Source organism: Festucalex cinctus, chromosome 9, assembly GCF_051991245.1.
Source record: "Festucalex cinctus isolate MCC-2025b chromosome 9, RoL_Fcin_1.0, whole genome shotgun sequence".
NCBI lineage: Eukaryota > Metazoa > Chordata > Actinopteri > Syngnathiformes > Syngnathidae > Festucalex > Festucalex cinctus.
Genome location: NC_135419.1, coordinates 19033088 through 19050842, shown reverse-complemented (window position 1 = coordinate 19050842; position 17755 = coordinate 19033088). Strand labels below are relative to the sequence as shown.

Genomic DNA, 17755 nt, shown 5'->3' with positions numbered 1-17755 from the left:
ATATAAGAGCTGTTTGGCAAGTAGTAAACAATTCTTCAAGAAATTGTTTAAGCTGTTTACTGCCACTCCAAGTTTAAGTTTACGGTGAAACTGTACTTTAAACAGAGATAATTCCCATATGTTGTGTTTAAGACAATCACATAATAATTTTGTCTTTAAGTTTGCTAGCACATAATTGAAAACACCATAGGCCTGCCTCCAGGTGGCACACAATAAGGAGCAGCACAATGTCCATTGAATTGAAGTAAAACAAAATGTGGCAGAAACAAAGCATCCTATTTATGTCAATACTGTACGTCTTATAAGTAAATATCATAGTCCTTTTTTTATATTTAAAAAAAAAACAAACGAGTTACAAACGTGTTTATTTGGGGGAAGTTGGAATGGATTCATGAGATTTGAATTCATTTCAAAGGGGAAAGATGATTTGAAATAATGTTTTGAGTTGGAAGCATCGTCATGGAGCAAATTAAATTATATTAAGGCACGTAGGCGTATTTGACAAAATATTCATGTTGTAGTATGTTTTCTCATTTCGACTAAAGCCAACAACCAATCACAACATTACTATTAAAGAAAAAAAAAACTGATTAAAACATTTGTGAAAAGAAACAGGATGACCCTTTTTTAATATTAGTGGTGTTATGTGACTAACAGTCTTTTCTACTATTAACACGTTGGTTTTCAGTGTGTAAAATGTTCATATTGCAGGTGGTTAAAATGGCCTCATAAATGTTGTGGTATTTTTGGCAACATCCTATGTCAGGCTTCCCCCGGAAGCTGCAAACTTCCACCTATTCTCGCTCTCTGCAATGTGAACATCCAAAGTAGCAGCTTTGTGGTCATGGGGTGTAGCCATTTTCTTCGTAGTTGCTGTGATGCCTTTTTGTTTGTGTGTGAGTGTGTGTTTTGACCACATCCTGTAGCCAGAGCTAAGTGTGTGACCGCCCCGTGACTTTTGAATGTGCTGCTAAACAATGGCATCAGGCGCTTAACCCCCCCCCATTTGTCTTCCCCCAACTAGCTGCCGGACGATGACCTCCAGTGCGCATCCAGGTAAAGCAAAAGGACAGTAGTAGTGGTGAGAAGTCATCAAGTTAACACTTCGTGACTGTACTTAAGTAGATTTTCAGGTATCTGACTACTTCCCCACAAAAAAAAAAAAAAAAAATCAGTGGTTTTTGCTACTTTGTGTTAAAAAAAAAAAGAAAAAAAAAAGCTTGTCATAGATGACACGAGCAAAGTTGATTGTAAATGGCTGACACGGAGGACCATGAAAACAGATAATCCACATCATGACCTTAACTCATTCAAACACAAAAACGTTCATACTTTGTCCTTCCCTCCCAAGAACGTGTTTACACATTTTCTTTTATGCAAGAGCAAACAGAAGGCTTTGACGCAGCATCTGACATGAAGAGGTAGCTTAAAGCAATAGTAGTTATGACAAAAAAACGCCCAGCAGGTGGCAGCAGAGTATAAGAGATCAACCAGGGCCATGTTACAACAAGCTCTTTTTTTTTTCAGTGTTTTCACCAAGAATGTGAATAATGAGGAAACTTAGCTATATTCTAATGCTAATTGCTGCAAAATGGAAACTGATACAAATGTACTTTTTTTTTTTTTTTTTTTTCCCCTGGCGAAAGAAGACTCTAACATTGCGTTTGATAGGTTCCATGTTTTTATAGCAACAGAACACAATATTCTGTGGGCCTTTTTGTGTAATTAATTACAAATTAAAATTTTAATCAACTGATGGCCCTAATATATAAAAGTTACATTAAAAAGCGTTAAATTGGATTTGCTGATGCTGCAGAAACCCTGTCGACTAAAAAAGCCATGCTGTTCTCAAATCCAAAATGTTGCAACGCTGCCATCTACAGCGATCTGTTTGTCATTACAATGCTTTACAAACCTGAATTTTGCAGGAAAGCTTGGAAAGAACCTTTTGCATGCCTACCTTTTAAAAACATACTGTACTACATTACTTGACAAAATTGTTGACAGTTTACAAATGTAAAGGCCCACGGCAGTGAATGAAATAAGTAAATTGGTTAACTCCGTACTTACACTATATTTCCAGACTCATCATGGTTATGACTCAATTATCTGTACGTCTACTTAAGTACAGTGTGAGCACCTCTGTCTGTGTCACAGAACTTCTTCCTACAATCAGGAGAATTTGCCGGCCTAATTTTTCTGTGCGTCTGGTTGCAGTGTATTCTTTCTGTGATTGTTTCTTTGACCTTTTTTTTTTTTCCCCCTTTGGTGGTGCATACGTTGACCACTTTTTTTTTTTTTTTTTTTCAGTCAGCAGCTGTGGCCCCCATCTCTTACAAGCAACTGAAGGCACGTCAGTGAAGGGACGCAGCATCAAGAGACAGCGGCAGTGTCCACATTTCAGGGTTCCATGTCAATCAGGTCAGACGCGTGACCACCACGGGAGGAGGCAAAACGACTCTGGGCTCGGGAGGGGGAAAGAAAAAACAAAAACTCAACTCTCCGTCCTCTCTCGTCCAACTTTGACAACCTAACTCACACACGCCGCCCACGCATGACTGCAGAGCAGCGCCTTGCATTATTATTTTTATTTTTAAATCTATCTACTCAGACGACGACTTGACTATTTTTGTCTTTTATCTACAAATGAATGCAAAACACAGCTGCCTTGTCCCAAGATCTGACTGCTGTGTTTTAACAAGCAGTTAGAACGTTGCCACTCTCAAATGCTCGACTGCATGGGGGGAATAAATAAAAAATAAAAAAAAAGAGAGGACGAGAAGGCCAAGGTGTGTTTAATGTTTTTTTGTTTTTTTTTACATTGATATCACTTTACTCTTTTTGTTGGGAATTTTCAATCAATGGTCTGCAAGTAAAACGCTCAAGTTGGAGAGTTCACCGAGACGCCGTCCATGCGCTCGAAAAAGTCCAAAAACGTGCGTGCCTGCGTGTGTGGGATTAAGGAATAGATTAGCGATTTAGGGGCAGTGTGGCAAAGCTCATAGCGTGACCTTAATCGTCGCGCCTCAAAGTGTTTGTGTTTAATTTTAAAGAGTCCAATTAAAATGAGAGTCATAATATATGTTGCTATACTGTACGGATCTCAGATGCTGAAAGCCAAAAAAGGAATCAGACTGTAACGGACGTTTGTGACCTAAAAATTGTGTTGTTGTTTCTGTGCGTGTCCACAAATTCTTTAATGGCTCGAGAGAATCCACAAATGTCTGTGGTACTACTTGAATTGTGGCCATTCTCAGTGTGTTTTCATGAGCATTTACTTGGTAATAGAATTGCATTAATTTGCCTTATGCAGTGGTGCCTTGATTTACAAGCTTAATGTGTTCTGTGACCATGCTTGTCACTCAAAACACACTTGCCCCCCCCAAAAAAAAGGAAAAAAAAGTTTATATATATATATATATATATATATATATATATATATATATATATATATATATATATATATATATATATATGAATATAAATAAAACACACTAATATTGTACTTTACTGTATTTAATCTTGTGCCACATTTGTAGCTTCAGCAGTCATTGTGCTGCTTTGTGTGCTCGTCTTTGCCACCTGGGGGTAGTATAATGCATACATGGCTTTACAAGTCAAGCACAGTGGAATAACTGTCAGTTAAGCAGATGTGTCCACACATAATGATTGGTTCCACCAAAAAATATCAGCAAACAGGTGAATGCAGTCGGCACAGTGTAAGGAAACGGTTAAAATTCCTCAGTAAGTTGTAGTAAATTGGTCAAATTCCTATCGAGGATAAAGAATATATGCGAGTTATGTCTTCAAGTGTGACATCGATGCTATTCTGTAGCTTGTCTGTGGCTATTCTGATTATGTGTGAGCGTTAAGTTAGCACATTTTAAGGCGACGTTGTCAGGTTTTTAAATACACGTCACTATTGTTTGTATCAAATTTGTGCTCACAAGTCAAAGCAAAAGGAATGACGGCTCATGATTCAATAAACAATTCAGGTCACTTGTATGTCAAGGCACCACTTTATTTGGGAAAACAAAAAAAGCGGCAGACATGCTGCTCTTTAAATTCAGCTAGATTTACCCAAATGTCCAAGTTTATTTTTGAGGCTTGCTAAGCAACTTGAATGATTTTTCATGTCAGGAATCCTACGCAAATTCTTTGACCACTCCTGCACTGTTGAAGAAACGTCAAGGGTTCACCAAGGACCTCAGTGTGTCCCACTGTGAGGAGGTTATACTGTATAATAAGATATACTGTACAATGATAACATTCCATTCAACCATGCAATTACTTTGAAATACATTTTATTAAGGATTTGTTTTTCCATACAAGTATATTGTTCTGTATTTATTAAGGCATCATTTCAGTCCCAAATGTTCTTTTGTTAACCTGTGTTGATATTCTTACAAAAATTGCTTTCAGGCTTTACTTTGTTTTTCCTCCAGACTGCACTGTGCTGGCAAAAAGAAGTCAAGCCTGCTTTGTTATAAAACTTTACAACCTTTAAGTGGCATCAGTGATGCCGGTTTGCTTTTTGTCTCCCCACTGCTTCAAACTTTTGTGGAGTCTAATGTTTCGCTTGTCTAAACACGAGAATAAATCACAAGAGCGGATTGTATTTTTAACCTGTTTTCTCTTTTCCCGAGCCACTTTTTTTTTTGTAAGAAAATCAAAAATGTACCAAAAAAAACCCCAAGAGGTTCTGGACACCGTACCATCTCGTGCCCTTTTGGCTCGCCAGCCTCAAAACACTCCGAAACCTCTTAAAGATGAATGTATCGAAGTTATATTTAAATTGCGAAGGGTTTTCTGTAATAAAGACCATTTTGAAGAAAAGCGCCCTGTGCTCTCGTTTCTGTGTGCGCGTATTTGTGTGTGGTTCTTTGAGCACACTTTAAGCGGACGCTGTGCAGTAATGAGATGGCAGGCAAGCTTAAGCTGGATCAACCGTGTGCCTGCTTCCGGGCGCAGGCTTCCCCGTTGACTACAGTCGCCGTATGTATGCCTTTTCACTTTGTTTTTTTGTACCTGGAAATAACCTTTCAGGACTGCATGATGAGTAGCAGGGAATGCTGGGAAATTGTGTTAGAAACTTGAAGTTAGACGTAAAAATCTATAGCTGGATAGCATTTTTGAATGTTTATTGAAAACATTTTCCTGAGAGCTCAGTATTATTCGTTCAGAAGCCTTCCTGAGTCAACATGTCATCACTTTTTTTGGGGGGGGGGGGGGGGGGGGGGGGGCATGCGTGTGTGTGTGTGTGTGTGTGTGTATTTCCGAGTTTGTGCTCTTTAATTAACCTGAAACCTGTTAGAAATCCATCCAAGACCCTTCACTTTAACCAGATACTTAAGAGTTCCACCAGAGCCGTCAAGTTGTCAGGAGACCAGAGGAAGGAACAAAGGAAAAGATTATACAAAGTGAAATCCAGCACCAACCAGACAGCACCTCTACCCACAGTTACAAATCCAGAATCTTTCACAAAACCCAGTTACATCTAAATTCCAACAGATTAGGGTGATATCAAGAGACCACAGGAAAGACTAAAGTAAGGAAGGATAGGTCAGAATCTTTAACCAACTCCAGATGCATCTAAATTCCAACAGATTATGGAGAATCCCAAGAGACCAGAGGAAAGACTAAAGTCTAAAGTAAGGACGGAAACCAACACCGCAGATGAACAAAGCACAGGTATTTGTTTTTATTACTAATGTGAGAAGAACATTGTAAGCCTATGTCAAAATATGTTCCACGCGTTTGAAAATAACTGCTAAAATCATGTCCAACTGGCATCGAGTCGTCGTTTGGATTCCGTCCAGGAAGTGCGTCTGCATCCATCATGTTGTCGGCTTGGCAGCCCCTCAACTTAATCTAAGAAAAGACTCAGTGTGGGTCGCTATGCTCACAATGACGGCGGTTGTTCTCTTTGAATGTAATTGTTGTGCACCGAGTGGCCGGCTAAGGGTGTGTTGGGACTTGTATGCTCTCTCTCTCTCCCACAGCTGCTTCATGTCGGTGACTACAAACAATCCTGCCCACTGTATAACGCTTTCAGATCCCAACGCCGAAGCCATAAAACACGGGAGCATGAATTACAGTGAGGAGTTGGCACGCCGTCAGGTCTTTTAGTGCAGCGCTGACGCACTCAAGCCCAAAGAGAGAGAGAGAGGGGAGGGAGGAAAGCCGGAGGGAGGAGCAACAGCCCGGCTGCCAGTAGCGGTCAGACGGACGGACGGAAGGAAGGAATCATGTTTGTTGTGAGTGACCAAACAGCTGACTGAATGTTTGCTTTCATGCAGCTCAAGGTCAGCAAGTTCCGGCGAGCTTGAATGAAGCTCGGCGCGGGGGGATGCTCACTTGTTATTAGCACAGGGGAGGAGGATGTGAGAGGCCGTGGATTACTCGAACCGTTGCCGGAGGGGGAATGGGCCCGGCCTCCATGCAGGAAGAGTCCATGACCGAGTCCGAGGAGGAGATGGGAGAGCTACGGCTGCCTCCTGCAGGCCCGGTCCCAGCTGGAGAGCACGCTGCAGCGTGAGTACAGGCAGCACACACAGGAAAAGTCTACACACCCCTGTTCAGATGCCAGGTTTTGCAGTATTTAGTCACTTTCCAACATTAATGTGAGCATGCTAAAGATGTTTTTTTTTTTAAGGGGGTGGAGGGAGTGAAAGAAATTGAAAATGTGCGAAAGTGTACACACCCTCTTATAACTGGGGATGTGTAAGTTCAGATGCTTTAGTAGTCTTTTCCTGACCTTTTTTTTGTTTGCTTTAGTTACTCAGTTAAAATCTACTTGGTTAGTACTTCATTGAAGTTACTCAAGAGTTGCTTGGTTACATTTATGGCTTACAGTAACTTGGTTACAGTTAACTCATTCACTCCCAGCCATTTTTACAGAAGCAATCCCCTTTGCTCCCAGCTGTTTTACCCGATTTTGACAGATTTTGCAAGGCCCACAGGATATTGTGTTCTATTGCTAGGGAAAAAAAGGGGGGGGATCTATCAAAAGAAATATTAGTCTCTTCTTTCATCAGGAAATAAAAGTATATTTCTACCTGTTTTTGTTTTGCAGCAATTATTATTAATTTAGAATATAGCTAAGTTTCATCATTGTTCACGAATACATTCAGAATTCTGTGTAACTGAGCTTTTTTTCAACATGGGCCTGGTTGATATCCTTTGCTCTGCTGCCACCTGATGGCTGTTTATGTAATAACTACCATTTCTATAACCGTTCTCTGCAGTTGAGAAGCTGCATCAAAGCCTTCTGTATGCTCTAGCATAAAAACAAAACAACAAAAAAACGTATGAATACATCTTTGGGACACTTAAAACATTTAAAATAGAACGTATTTATACGATTTTGGGAGCAAATGAGTTAAGTATAGTTACTCAGAATTGCTTAGAGTTATGGTTTCTTTGCTACAGTTTCTAACTTAGTTACTCAATTAATTACAGTTACCCAGTTAGTTAGAAACTTCAGAATTGTCAGTCACTTTCCATGTTATGTTAAATTGGAGCCCAAGTGGGTAGAGTTGCTGCAAGTTGTTACCAAGTAGTCCGCCAAATAATTCCGTGCGTATGACTAAGTATTCGGTAGAAAAACAAAACTCGTTTTTTTTTTTATAATCACGTATGGATGTTTTGCTGGGTCATGTTCCGCTTGCCTGCAATTCGAGGGATGAGATTACCTGTTTGAAGCCGTCACAGATGGTTTCCTAATTTTCCTTCCTAAAAAAAAAAAAAAAAAAAAAAAAATGCCCTTGCAAACGCATACCCGCTCGCCACAGCAATTTGGAAAATGTGAAAATATTATATAAACATGATAATGCTCAGTGTGCACTAAGATGTGAAGTTTTCACATGCAGAGTGCTTGTGTGGATTGTGCTATTGGTGTACCCGAAGTCAGTTTAGAGTGGAGCTTAAGTGCTGTAAACACTGAAAATGTTTAGAGAACTTATCATATATCTAAAAACCACTACTTAGTGTCCTCGTTAAATGAACCTGCTCTGTCATAATACAGCACAAAGTGTACTTTGTTTTTAATGTTTTATTTATGCGATTGGAATACTCACCAAAGTAAGGAGGCCGTACTGAACCCTCAAGTTTGAGTTTCATGGAGCCCCCCCAGGCTAATAGGATTACCTTGGCAAGCTCATCTCATTGTTTAATTAATGGCCCTTTGCCTTTTACGTTTGTGTAAAGTGAGACCACAGGGGACGAATCCACAGCAAGTTGTTTTTTTTTCACATGCAGGTTGCATCATCTGTAATATCTTAATTGAGAACCTTTCATCAAAAAAAACAAAACAACTCAAATTGTGGTTAAAAAACAAAACAAAACACACAAAACAAAACAAAAAACAGGATTATTTGAGTGCATTGACACACAGGGCAACGCTGATGATGGGTTAATCCGTAGTGGCACTGTTGTCATGGAGATAATCCCTTTTTGAGGCATCATTTATGTATTTATTTTTAGGCATTTTGGGGCAGGATATCACGTTATGTCATTTAGTAATGCTGAAGTCAAATCTTTTAGTCTTCCTTGTTTTAAAATGATTCTTTAAAAAATAAATAAATAAAAAATACAGAGGTGAATCCAGGCTTCCTCAGTGTTTTTAAATACAATTTCCCAAAATTCAGACCTTGATATCCTTATAAAATAAATACCCGATTGTTACAATCTGTAGTTGAACTGTCAGACACAATTAATGTTAGTGTGCATTTAGTCCGCAATCTCTATAATAAATGTCGTTCTCTAGAATATAGTATACAAAACGTTTTGTGTCCTCACCATCATCACTCTACCACAGTGATTCAAAACTACTGTTGGTGTGCCGCTATCTTAATGGCTAATGCTAATGCATAATGGAAAATATCACAGATGGGCTAACAAATGTGTATATGTAGCGATGGTAAACATGTCAAGGGATTGATATATGAGCACAAACAATGTGGACAGATAATATAACAGGTTACTAACAAGCACGTTTTCTTTATCCTCTACGATAAACGGGCAATATTACTAGATCTTATTTTTCCACTTAGAAAGGTTTTGAAACTCTCCCGCATTTGTTTTTTTGTTTCATATTGTACCCATTGTCGCACATACCCGAAGGAGCGACCTGCTAAAACACGGGAAATGGCTCAAAAACACAAAAGGCTGCTTAACTTTTTGTCCAATTTGCCACCAAGTTGAGCTTTCAAGAATGGTGTGAATATTTTCCTGTTGGCACGCAAAGCTTGCTGGCATATTCTCTTGACCCAGAAAGTGTCGCAGCACGAGGTTAACGCTCTCCCTCGGTGTATCGCGAACGTGTTTGCTCGTTCACGAGGGGGATTTTCGCTCTCGGGGATTAAACGCTCATTTTTTGGGCTCTTGACAAAATCGCACGCGGGTATGATCTGATCGACATAGCTGAGTTCAAACAAAAGCCTTCCTTCTTGTATGTCTCCTGTAGCATCTTGTACAATTGTTCACAGATTATTAGACATAAAAATAGATTTTGTGTAGCTGTGGCGGGTTTGTTCAAATTTGGTCAACACGAATAAGTGCCACCATGTCAGATTGCTTTGCCCAGACGTGAGGGATTTGCGGTGGGGATTTATTTGTAGGGGCTGACAACGAAACCTTGTTTTCTCCAACATTCCTCCTCACGGGATTATTTGGTTCCCACCTCTGCAAAACCTGGAAAGCTTGTGACAAATCTCAGAGGACCAGCAAGACAATTGGCCCACCAGGTCTTACATTGCGGGTGCGTGATTGTTTATCCGGGTCATGCTGTTTGGCTGACGTCAGGCTGCTGTGAAATGTGCAAAAACCTTTCCGCCGCCATTAGAGCCCCCACCAAGTACTGTAACAATACATGATTATTATTGCATGAATGCTGCAGGGAGTACAGGATGTTTTTCTGAACTACTGTACTTAACACTTTCCAGTATTTTATTTTATTTTATTTTTTTTAAGTAAAATTCCAAAATAAGACATTTTATATTTTTACCTCTTCCTTCCACGTTTCTCAAAAAATTTGAATCATTCCTGTTTTAAAATGTTTAGCGCTTCGGGGATTCTTGGGAATGATTTTTTGTTCTTTAATAATTCACAAAAAATTGTCAGTATTCCGACTGATTCAAACTATTTACTTCATTTTTTATTTTTTTTTTAATATAGTTCATTTCGGAATATTTTGAAACTAATTTCCACATTCTCACTTTTTCAGAATTTCAGACGTCCCTCTGTAAAATTCTCAAATCAGAAGACATTTGGCATGTTTAGTTTACCTGCTTCTTCTTCTTCTTGACTAAGTCAAGTCATCGTTATTTATATAGCGCTTTCAAATTCAGCTCATTCCAACTTAGAATTATTCGGATCATTTGAGGTATCTTTTCCCAAATTCACAATAAATTTCCACACGTTTCAAAAAATTGAAAGGGATGCTTGACTCATTGAACAATTTTCAGCAGTGAGAAGTTAACATTTTGTCCAGAATTAATTTGATAACTTGATTATTTTTCATGTACAATGAATACCTTTTTAAAAAGTTAATTTTCTACTTGCTGTCGACTGATGATGACATCACCTGTGCTGAGGAAGTAGGTAACAGCCAATCATGGCTCACCTGTTTTCTGGGTTTGGTCAGTAAACTGAGCCACCATAATTGGTCGTTACCTACTTCCTGAGCACAGGTGATGTCGTCATCATCAGTCGACAGCAAGTAGAAAAATTACTTTTAAAGGTATTAATTGTACATGAAAAATCACGAAGTTACCACATTAATTATAGACAAAATATGAACTTTTTACTGCTGAAAATGGCTTAATGAGTCAAGTATCCCTTTAACTTCCACATTTTCCAATCCATTGACACAATAAATAATAAACACAATAAATTTCCCTATTTAAAAGACACTTTACATGTATCTTAATTCTCAACCAGTTCCAAACATTCTGTCTTCAAGCTGTGCTGAGAACAAAGTGTAATTGCACCTCCACTACAGTAGGTGGCAGTGGCGCTCTTATTGTCAGAGCATGTGCATGAAGTATAAACAATGTTAACAGAGTCACTCAGCATATTTATATTTATTTATTTTTGTTTGCTTTAATGCTAAAAATGGCAGCGAGGTTGGTAGGGCTGAAGAAAATTTCTTCTTGGGGTGGCGTAGTGCAAAATATTTATTTTCAATGATATTTGACGCATGATGCTGTTACTGCAGCAGATGTCAAATATGACATTTCTCTTGATCACCTTTTCAAACGTTTATGGATAATTTCAGAGCCCGTGGTTGATTTTGAATTGTATTGATGTATTCATTGCCTTGACGCCGTTCGACTTCTTCACTACCGGCCGCGATGTTGGCCGCCTCCCTGGTGTCATCTTTAAATGGAAACCAAAACGCACTGTGACGCGAAGGCATCTTCGATTCTCTCTCATGTTCCTGAAGTGCAGTGTAAATGTCAAGTTATCCCAGGTAACTTCATCCTGGCTCAAGCTCAGACGTTCTCAGTTACACGCGCACACACGCATCAAATATTCAGCAGGGTAGCCTAGCAGCCGAGCTCATTACACGCTCCCCCCGCAAGGCCGACAACACTCCATTACGGCCTTCGGTGCGGCCAGAAGCACACCTGGCTCGCTCGCGCTCTCTCTCTCTCGCTCATCTTTTTTTCCACCACCTTGTGTTTTCCGGCGTTCTGCTCAAATTTATTTTTAGTGCCGCTCCATTAAACATGAGCAAATACTCCTCAGGGATCACGCATCATCATCCTCTTGGCTATTGCATTCATCACACCACGAGTGACTTTTAGCAAGTTAGTTTGCGTTGATTTATTAGAGGTAAATGTATTTTGGCCAGCTATGCATCATCCTCGGCTATGTCATATTTTCAAATGCTCCTTCAAAATGGGGTTATACATCTGAAGCAAACACTACACCTAATGGTATTTTTCAATGTGTAAACAAGTGGGCTCCAAAGTAGTCCTTTAAAATGTTTGTATTTATTCTACAGGAATGTCTCAAAAAATTAGCATATTGTGATAAAGTCCTTTATTTTCTGTAATGCAATTGAATAACGAAAAATGCCATGCATTCTGGATACATTACAAGTCAACTGAAATATTGCAAGCCTTTTATTGTTTTAATATTGCTGATTATTGCTTCTTTTTTTTTCTTTTTTTTTACTTATATTCTAATATTTTGAGATAGGATACTTGAGTTTTCTTAATTAAGCTATAAGCCATAATCAGCAATATTAAAATAATAAAAGGATTGTAATATTTCAGTTGATTTGTCATGAATCCAGAATGTATGACATTTTTGTTTTTTTTAAATGCATTACAGAAAATAAAGAACTTTATCATAATATTCGAATTTTCTGAGACAGTCCTGTATTTGATTTACAGAACTTAAAATAGAACCACATGTGAAACTAAGTGCTGGACATGAATTATAGTTAAATATAAAACTAAAATTGAACATATTTAACTTAATTTAACAGTAAAATGTACAAAACAGTAAAGCCAGTAAAACAGTAACAATAAATAAATAAATAAATAAATAAGGGCTCCAGTCTCGTGCTGTGTTGAACACCAAGGAATATTTCATTTTATTTATGTATTTATTTATTTATTTATTTTATTTAAATGATAAAATAAATCTAATAAAATAAGTACTTGTCTAAACTGTTAAATTTTATTTTTAAGTAAATATCTTAAAATTAATCTATGGAATAAAAACATGTACATATTGCAATTATTAGTGGTTAGGTAATGGCCTCAGTTTAGCCTTTTTTTATTATTATTATTATTATTATTATTATTTTTCTTTTCATTTACAACTTTTTTTTTCTGTTTCCCCTGCCATTTCATGAGTTGAAATTGATGGTGTACTGTAAATAGTTTGCCACCTCATGGTAGCAAGAAAATGCTTTTGTAGTTTATTGCAGGTTTATTATGTGGTTTATTTGTATACATTTTTTTTTTAATGCCTCCCCCTGATTTCATTAATGGAAAATGAAAAGAGACATGATTAAGTTATATAATGAACGCAAACAATATTTTGTAAGCACAAATAAATTAAAAACAAATATTTAAAAAAAATAAAAATAAATTTTAAATGCTTTCTACATGTTTAAGACTTTTTTTTTTCTTTTTTTTTTCTCCCTCCTCCTTGCAGAGGTGACTGTTCCCGTCAGCATGAAGGAAGTCGGCGGCTACATCGAGAAACAAGTTGCATACTTGTCAGGTGAGGACTTCTTCTTCTGATCAACAACGTGAAGTGATGACAGGGAGAAGTCCGCACATGTTTTTTTTTGTTTGTCCCGCCCAGGTGGCCGCGGAGAAGACTCCAGCGTCATCATCACACTCCCGGAAAGCTCGGCCTTCAGGGACATCCCGGAGGAAGCCTTGGCCAAAGTCTTCACCTACCTCACGCTCATCCCCAGGTGCGTCCTCGCGTCTGGTGTCACTCACTTGCTGTCACCAAGCCCCAGACATGACAGGGGGGGGGGGGGGGCGAATGGTCATGTTTACCTGCTTCTCAATTAATCCCTGGATAATTAAGTGGAACAAGCCACAAAAAGTGTTAATTTAATCACAACTGACTTAGTGTGAAATATGGTCCTGTTTAGTTGAACACAGTGTTTATTTTTTTAGGGGTGTCAAAATTAGTGCATTAATTTAAAGTTCCTTTAACGCTACTATTTTATTTTTTTTTTTTTTTTTTAAACGCCTGATTAATGGCCGCCCCCTTACTTGGAAAGCCTGACCTGGGGAAATTCCAGTCGGAATGCAGCAGACACGTCCACGTCAAAATTTAGCAGTAAAAAATGTAATAATAATGCATATATTTGTTGTATTTTACAATTTCGAAAATGTGCAGAATTATGAAAAGAAAAATGCACTGAACTGTTGCCAACATCTTCCAGAAAAATGAACACAAATCAGTATCACACATTTTTTACAGTACAGTACAGCTTTTCAATTTTAACTCAATTCTATGAATTATTAGGAAATTATTGTATCAATGACTAAAACCTGCAGCCATATTTCTATTAGTTTAAGCTTCTTTTTTTTTCACTTTTGTTGGTATGAAAACAGAAAAAATAAATTATTGTACATTTAGAAGAAATGTAATTATTTTTAATTAATCTTTAGTTAATTATTGAAGTCATGCGCTTAATTACGATTAAAAATTTTAATCGCCTGACACCCCTATTTTTTGATGTTGTATGAATGGCAACAGGTGGATGCACATGTTAATGGGACCTTCTGCCCTCTAGTGGAAGAGCATTGAATTGTTCTTCCTCTCACTATGTATCACCCAGATAGATACAGATGCATTATTTGTTATTAATCAGCACTGCATTTGCTTACCTAGAGACATCAAAATTATTCACAGGACGATATTAAATCCACAAATTAGCATTTTTTGTTTGTGTTATACATCTGTAGCGTGGCCCCAATTTCGCTGCAGTGCACCAAATGCGTTGGGTTGACATTCTGTGCACAACCTCAGCTCAGTGTGGCCTCGCTGGACGGCCGCTGTGTCAGATGTACTGCTGATGCCAGCACTTGCGGCAGTCCGGGGGAATTCTCACATGACTCTGCAGTTCTCCTGACAAATCGACGTACTTGTCAAACTTTCTGGGTTCCCGAGGAGAACCCCTAAGTGTCAATGGGCATGTTTTTTCTTGAATAACCAGTGATGAAATTGAGAAAAGATGAACCTAATCCAATTGAATTCAATTCAGTATTAATCTTTGTTGGCTGCTATCAGGCAGCAGATTAATTAATTACCAAAATACGGTCAGTTGGCAAATTAGCCGTTTTTAACAAACATTTCCCTTCCCACAGAACAAGACAACCAGGTGTAAAGTTCATCATCATTTTGGACCGAAGACTGGACACATGGGCTTCGATCAAGACTGCATTGGCCAGAATTGCAGTGAGTTTTATGTTGTTTTTGATGCTGATTCCACTTTTTTTTTTTTTAACCTGTCCTATAAGCCTACCTGCTGCTTACTCATTCATTTTAAAAATCAGATTTTTTATTTTTATTTATTTTTTTTGCCAAAGAATTCTTTGAAAAATGCTGGTAAACATTCAATACACTACAATAAATGCTTCATTTTAGTTTAGTTTGTTAGTTTCAGTATTAGTTTTTGTTTTTTGTTTGTTTTTAAATGTGTATTACTTGTGCACAATATTTTAAAAAAACACCATGGGAGCAACGTCATCTTTTGGTGCTTTTCGATTGGCTGCTGTTAGATGCCGTCACTTCTGTGTGACACACTTTCAAACGTCCTTATTCCAGTTAATATAATAAATAAATTTCCCATAAAAAATCATCCCAAAGGCTCATGCATTAAGTTAATTACCAAAAACTAAAACAAAGGACATTTTTTGCGATAATTTTAGTTAATTTTGTAAACATAAAATGTAGTTTCAGTTAGTGTTTGTTTTTTAAAAAGTATTTTCATTTTTATTTAATTTTAACGAAATTGTTTTTTGAATTTTATTTTATTTTTTTTCCGTTAGTTTTAGTTAACTAAAATAACCTTGGATGGCATACATGGATTACTTGCTCTTACACCCGGTCTTACACTACCCTATACTACAACATGAGTTGGCCTGATAATATTTTGTGGATTTGGAATGATATGTAGGACAAAACAGTGCAATTAGCATCGGACAGGACAGGACAGGATTTGACTATTCATAGACAGGAGAGGACACGATGACATTAGGTAAAGCTGAAAGTACATGACGTTTTAACAGGTGTCAGTTGAACATTATTGCTATAGTTCTATAGGATGTACTGCTGCATCACAACTGAGAGCTGTTTGTAATATTTCGGGACAAGCTAATGCTGATTGGAATGCACAAAAAAAGTGTGATGACGCGGGACTCTGCAGAGAGGAGGAAGATGATGATGATGATGATGATGAGGCGGACACAGCGCATTTGCCTGCATCCTTCCTTCCTCCTCGTGTGAGTGAGGCTGCTGCTATTGCTGCTGCTGTTTGTCGCGTCGTCCGTATGGATCTGTAAAATAGACGAGCCGGATCGATGTCCCGCTATCACAACATGGCTGAGACATGTTGCCGGAGAGGACTCGCAAAGATCCGGACCAGCCCGGTAACGAGGTTTTATTTTTACCTCTGTGCAGGAGTTTGGGTGAAGTTTGAGGGCGGGAATGAATGCGGCAGTGAGTGGAAGGTTCTGTCTGCCTGTGTGTGTGCACTGTGCAGCACACTTTTGCTTAGTCATGCAAGCGGCTGCGAGTGGAAGGGAAGAGAGTCGGACCCGAGTGGGTAGAGTGTGTCTCGCCCATGCATGTTGGCTGCCTTGCATGCATGCGCGTGGAGGTCACGTCAGGACATATCAATGTCAACATCACGTCATGGACGAACGAGTCATGCTGCAATTGGAAAACATTACATTACACAATAAGAAGTATGCATTGACATGTAAAAGAAAGCTTTGTACAATAATGACATTAAATAGAATGTAGTGAATAAAATAAAAGTCAATTGTGCATCATGCTAATTTAGTGGACACTTTGATGGTCTTCCTGGTGTGCGAGTCATGGCCATCAGGGGGCAGTATAATGCCTATAGATATGCAATACGTAGATGTGAATAAGAAAGCAGACCACTGTCGTAAATAAGATGCGATAATAGTCGTTTTTCAGAGAAAATAAAGAATATTTGCTTGTCAATATGGATAGACCGATTATCGGCCGGGCCGATCACCAGTGCTGATATTTGGCATTTTGACAAATATCGGCATTAACCTTTTTTTTTTGTTTTTTATCTGAAGGCCGATAAAGCTGGTATCTCACTGAGCGGTGAATACTTGGAACGTAGCGAATTTGGAGTTTTCATCAGGAATTGTAAGACGTTCACAGACAGTTTTTACTTGTCGTAAACACATTTAGAACATAGTCAGACAATGTTTCACTACGGAGATCTTTGCAAACGTTTTACGAACCCGAACAAAAAAACCCAAATGAGCTACTTTCGCATGCATTTGTCACTCAGTGAGATGCAGGGAACTTTTCATTTATGGATCTGTTTAAATTTCCACTTTATTAAAAAATAGGGATTCCCTACACTTTTTATTTAAAAAAAATAATAAATAAACCAGAAATTATGTTGACATTTTAGAAAACTTTATATATTTTTTTATCTTTAGGGATCTATTTACTTGCTTTTTATTTTTTATTTTATTTTTTTAATTTAGCTTAACACATGCTAATGACCCGGGAAGCTCCCTGCAATTTTTATTTTTTTTAAACAAATCTGTTACTGTAGTTTAAAAGAAAACGTTTTTGTTTTTTTTCTATTTTACTGCAAAGCAATATCGGCAATATCAGTTTTCCTGCCTCCTTGACTATTAATAATCTGTATCCGTATCCACCTTGAAAAAAAACTATCAGTCTATCACTACTTGTCAATGTTCTGAAATGCTGTCAATAATGTCAATAATTTTTGTTAAAATTTAAGATGTTTAAAGGTTTAGAATTACGACAACATCAATACGAGTTTTGGATTGTTTGTTAGCATTAAACTGTAGTACTTTTGAAATGCAACCTTTATGTGGTCTTTGGATGAACAACTTTGAAAATTATCATCTAAAACTGGCATCTGTTTGGCTGGATGCGCTCTTAAAAAAAAATGATTTTGGCGGATGGGGTTTGCAGACACTGACCTGTTACCTCAGAAATGATTTGTAATGGAGTATTACTATAA

General features: G+C 37.9%; 2 protein-coding genes across 5 annotated transcripts in view; both read left to right on the top strand.

Annotated features, from left to right (window-relative positions):
* The window catches only part of atp11c (ATPase phospholipid transporting 11C (ATP11C blood group)), a 57013-nt gene extending 52177 nt beyond the window's left edge, over positions 1-4836 (top strand). For 3 of the 4 annotated variants that reach the window (XM_077531606.1, XM_077531607.1, XM_077531605.1), the window contains 2 exons: positions 1025-1056; positions 2311-4836. Coding sequence is in view for 2 of the 4 variants with exons in the window: in XM_077531607.1 (XP_077387733.1) it covers positions 1025-1056; positions 2311-2347 (69 nt within the window). In the remaining 2 variants the exon portion in view is untranslated. The remainder of the gene's footprint in view (positions 1-1024; positions 1057-2310) is intronic. The other variant, XM_077531608.1, reaches the window with a different exon arrangement.
* Positions 4837-6229: 1393 nt separating this feature from the next.
* Positions 6230-17755, top strand: part of mcf2a (MCF.2 cell line derived transforming sequence a) — a 30790-nt gene continuing 19264 nt past the window's right edge. The window contains 5 exon segments of the mRNA XM_077532084.1: positions 6230-6478; positions 6480-6534; positions 13177-13245; positions 13330-13444; positions 14856-14946. Of these exon segments, the coding sequence (XP_077388210.1) occupies positions 6425-6478; positions 6480-6534; positions 13177-13245; positions 13330-13444; positions 14856-14946 (384 nt within the window). The 5' untranslated portion in view covers positions 6230-6424.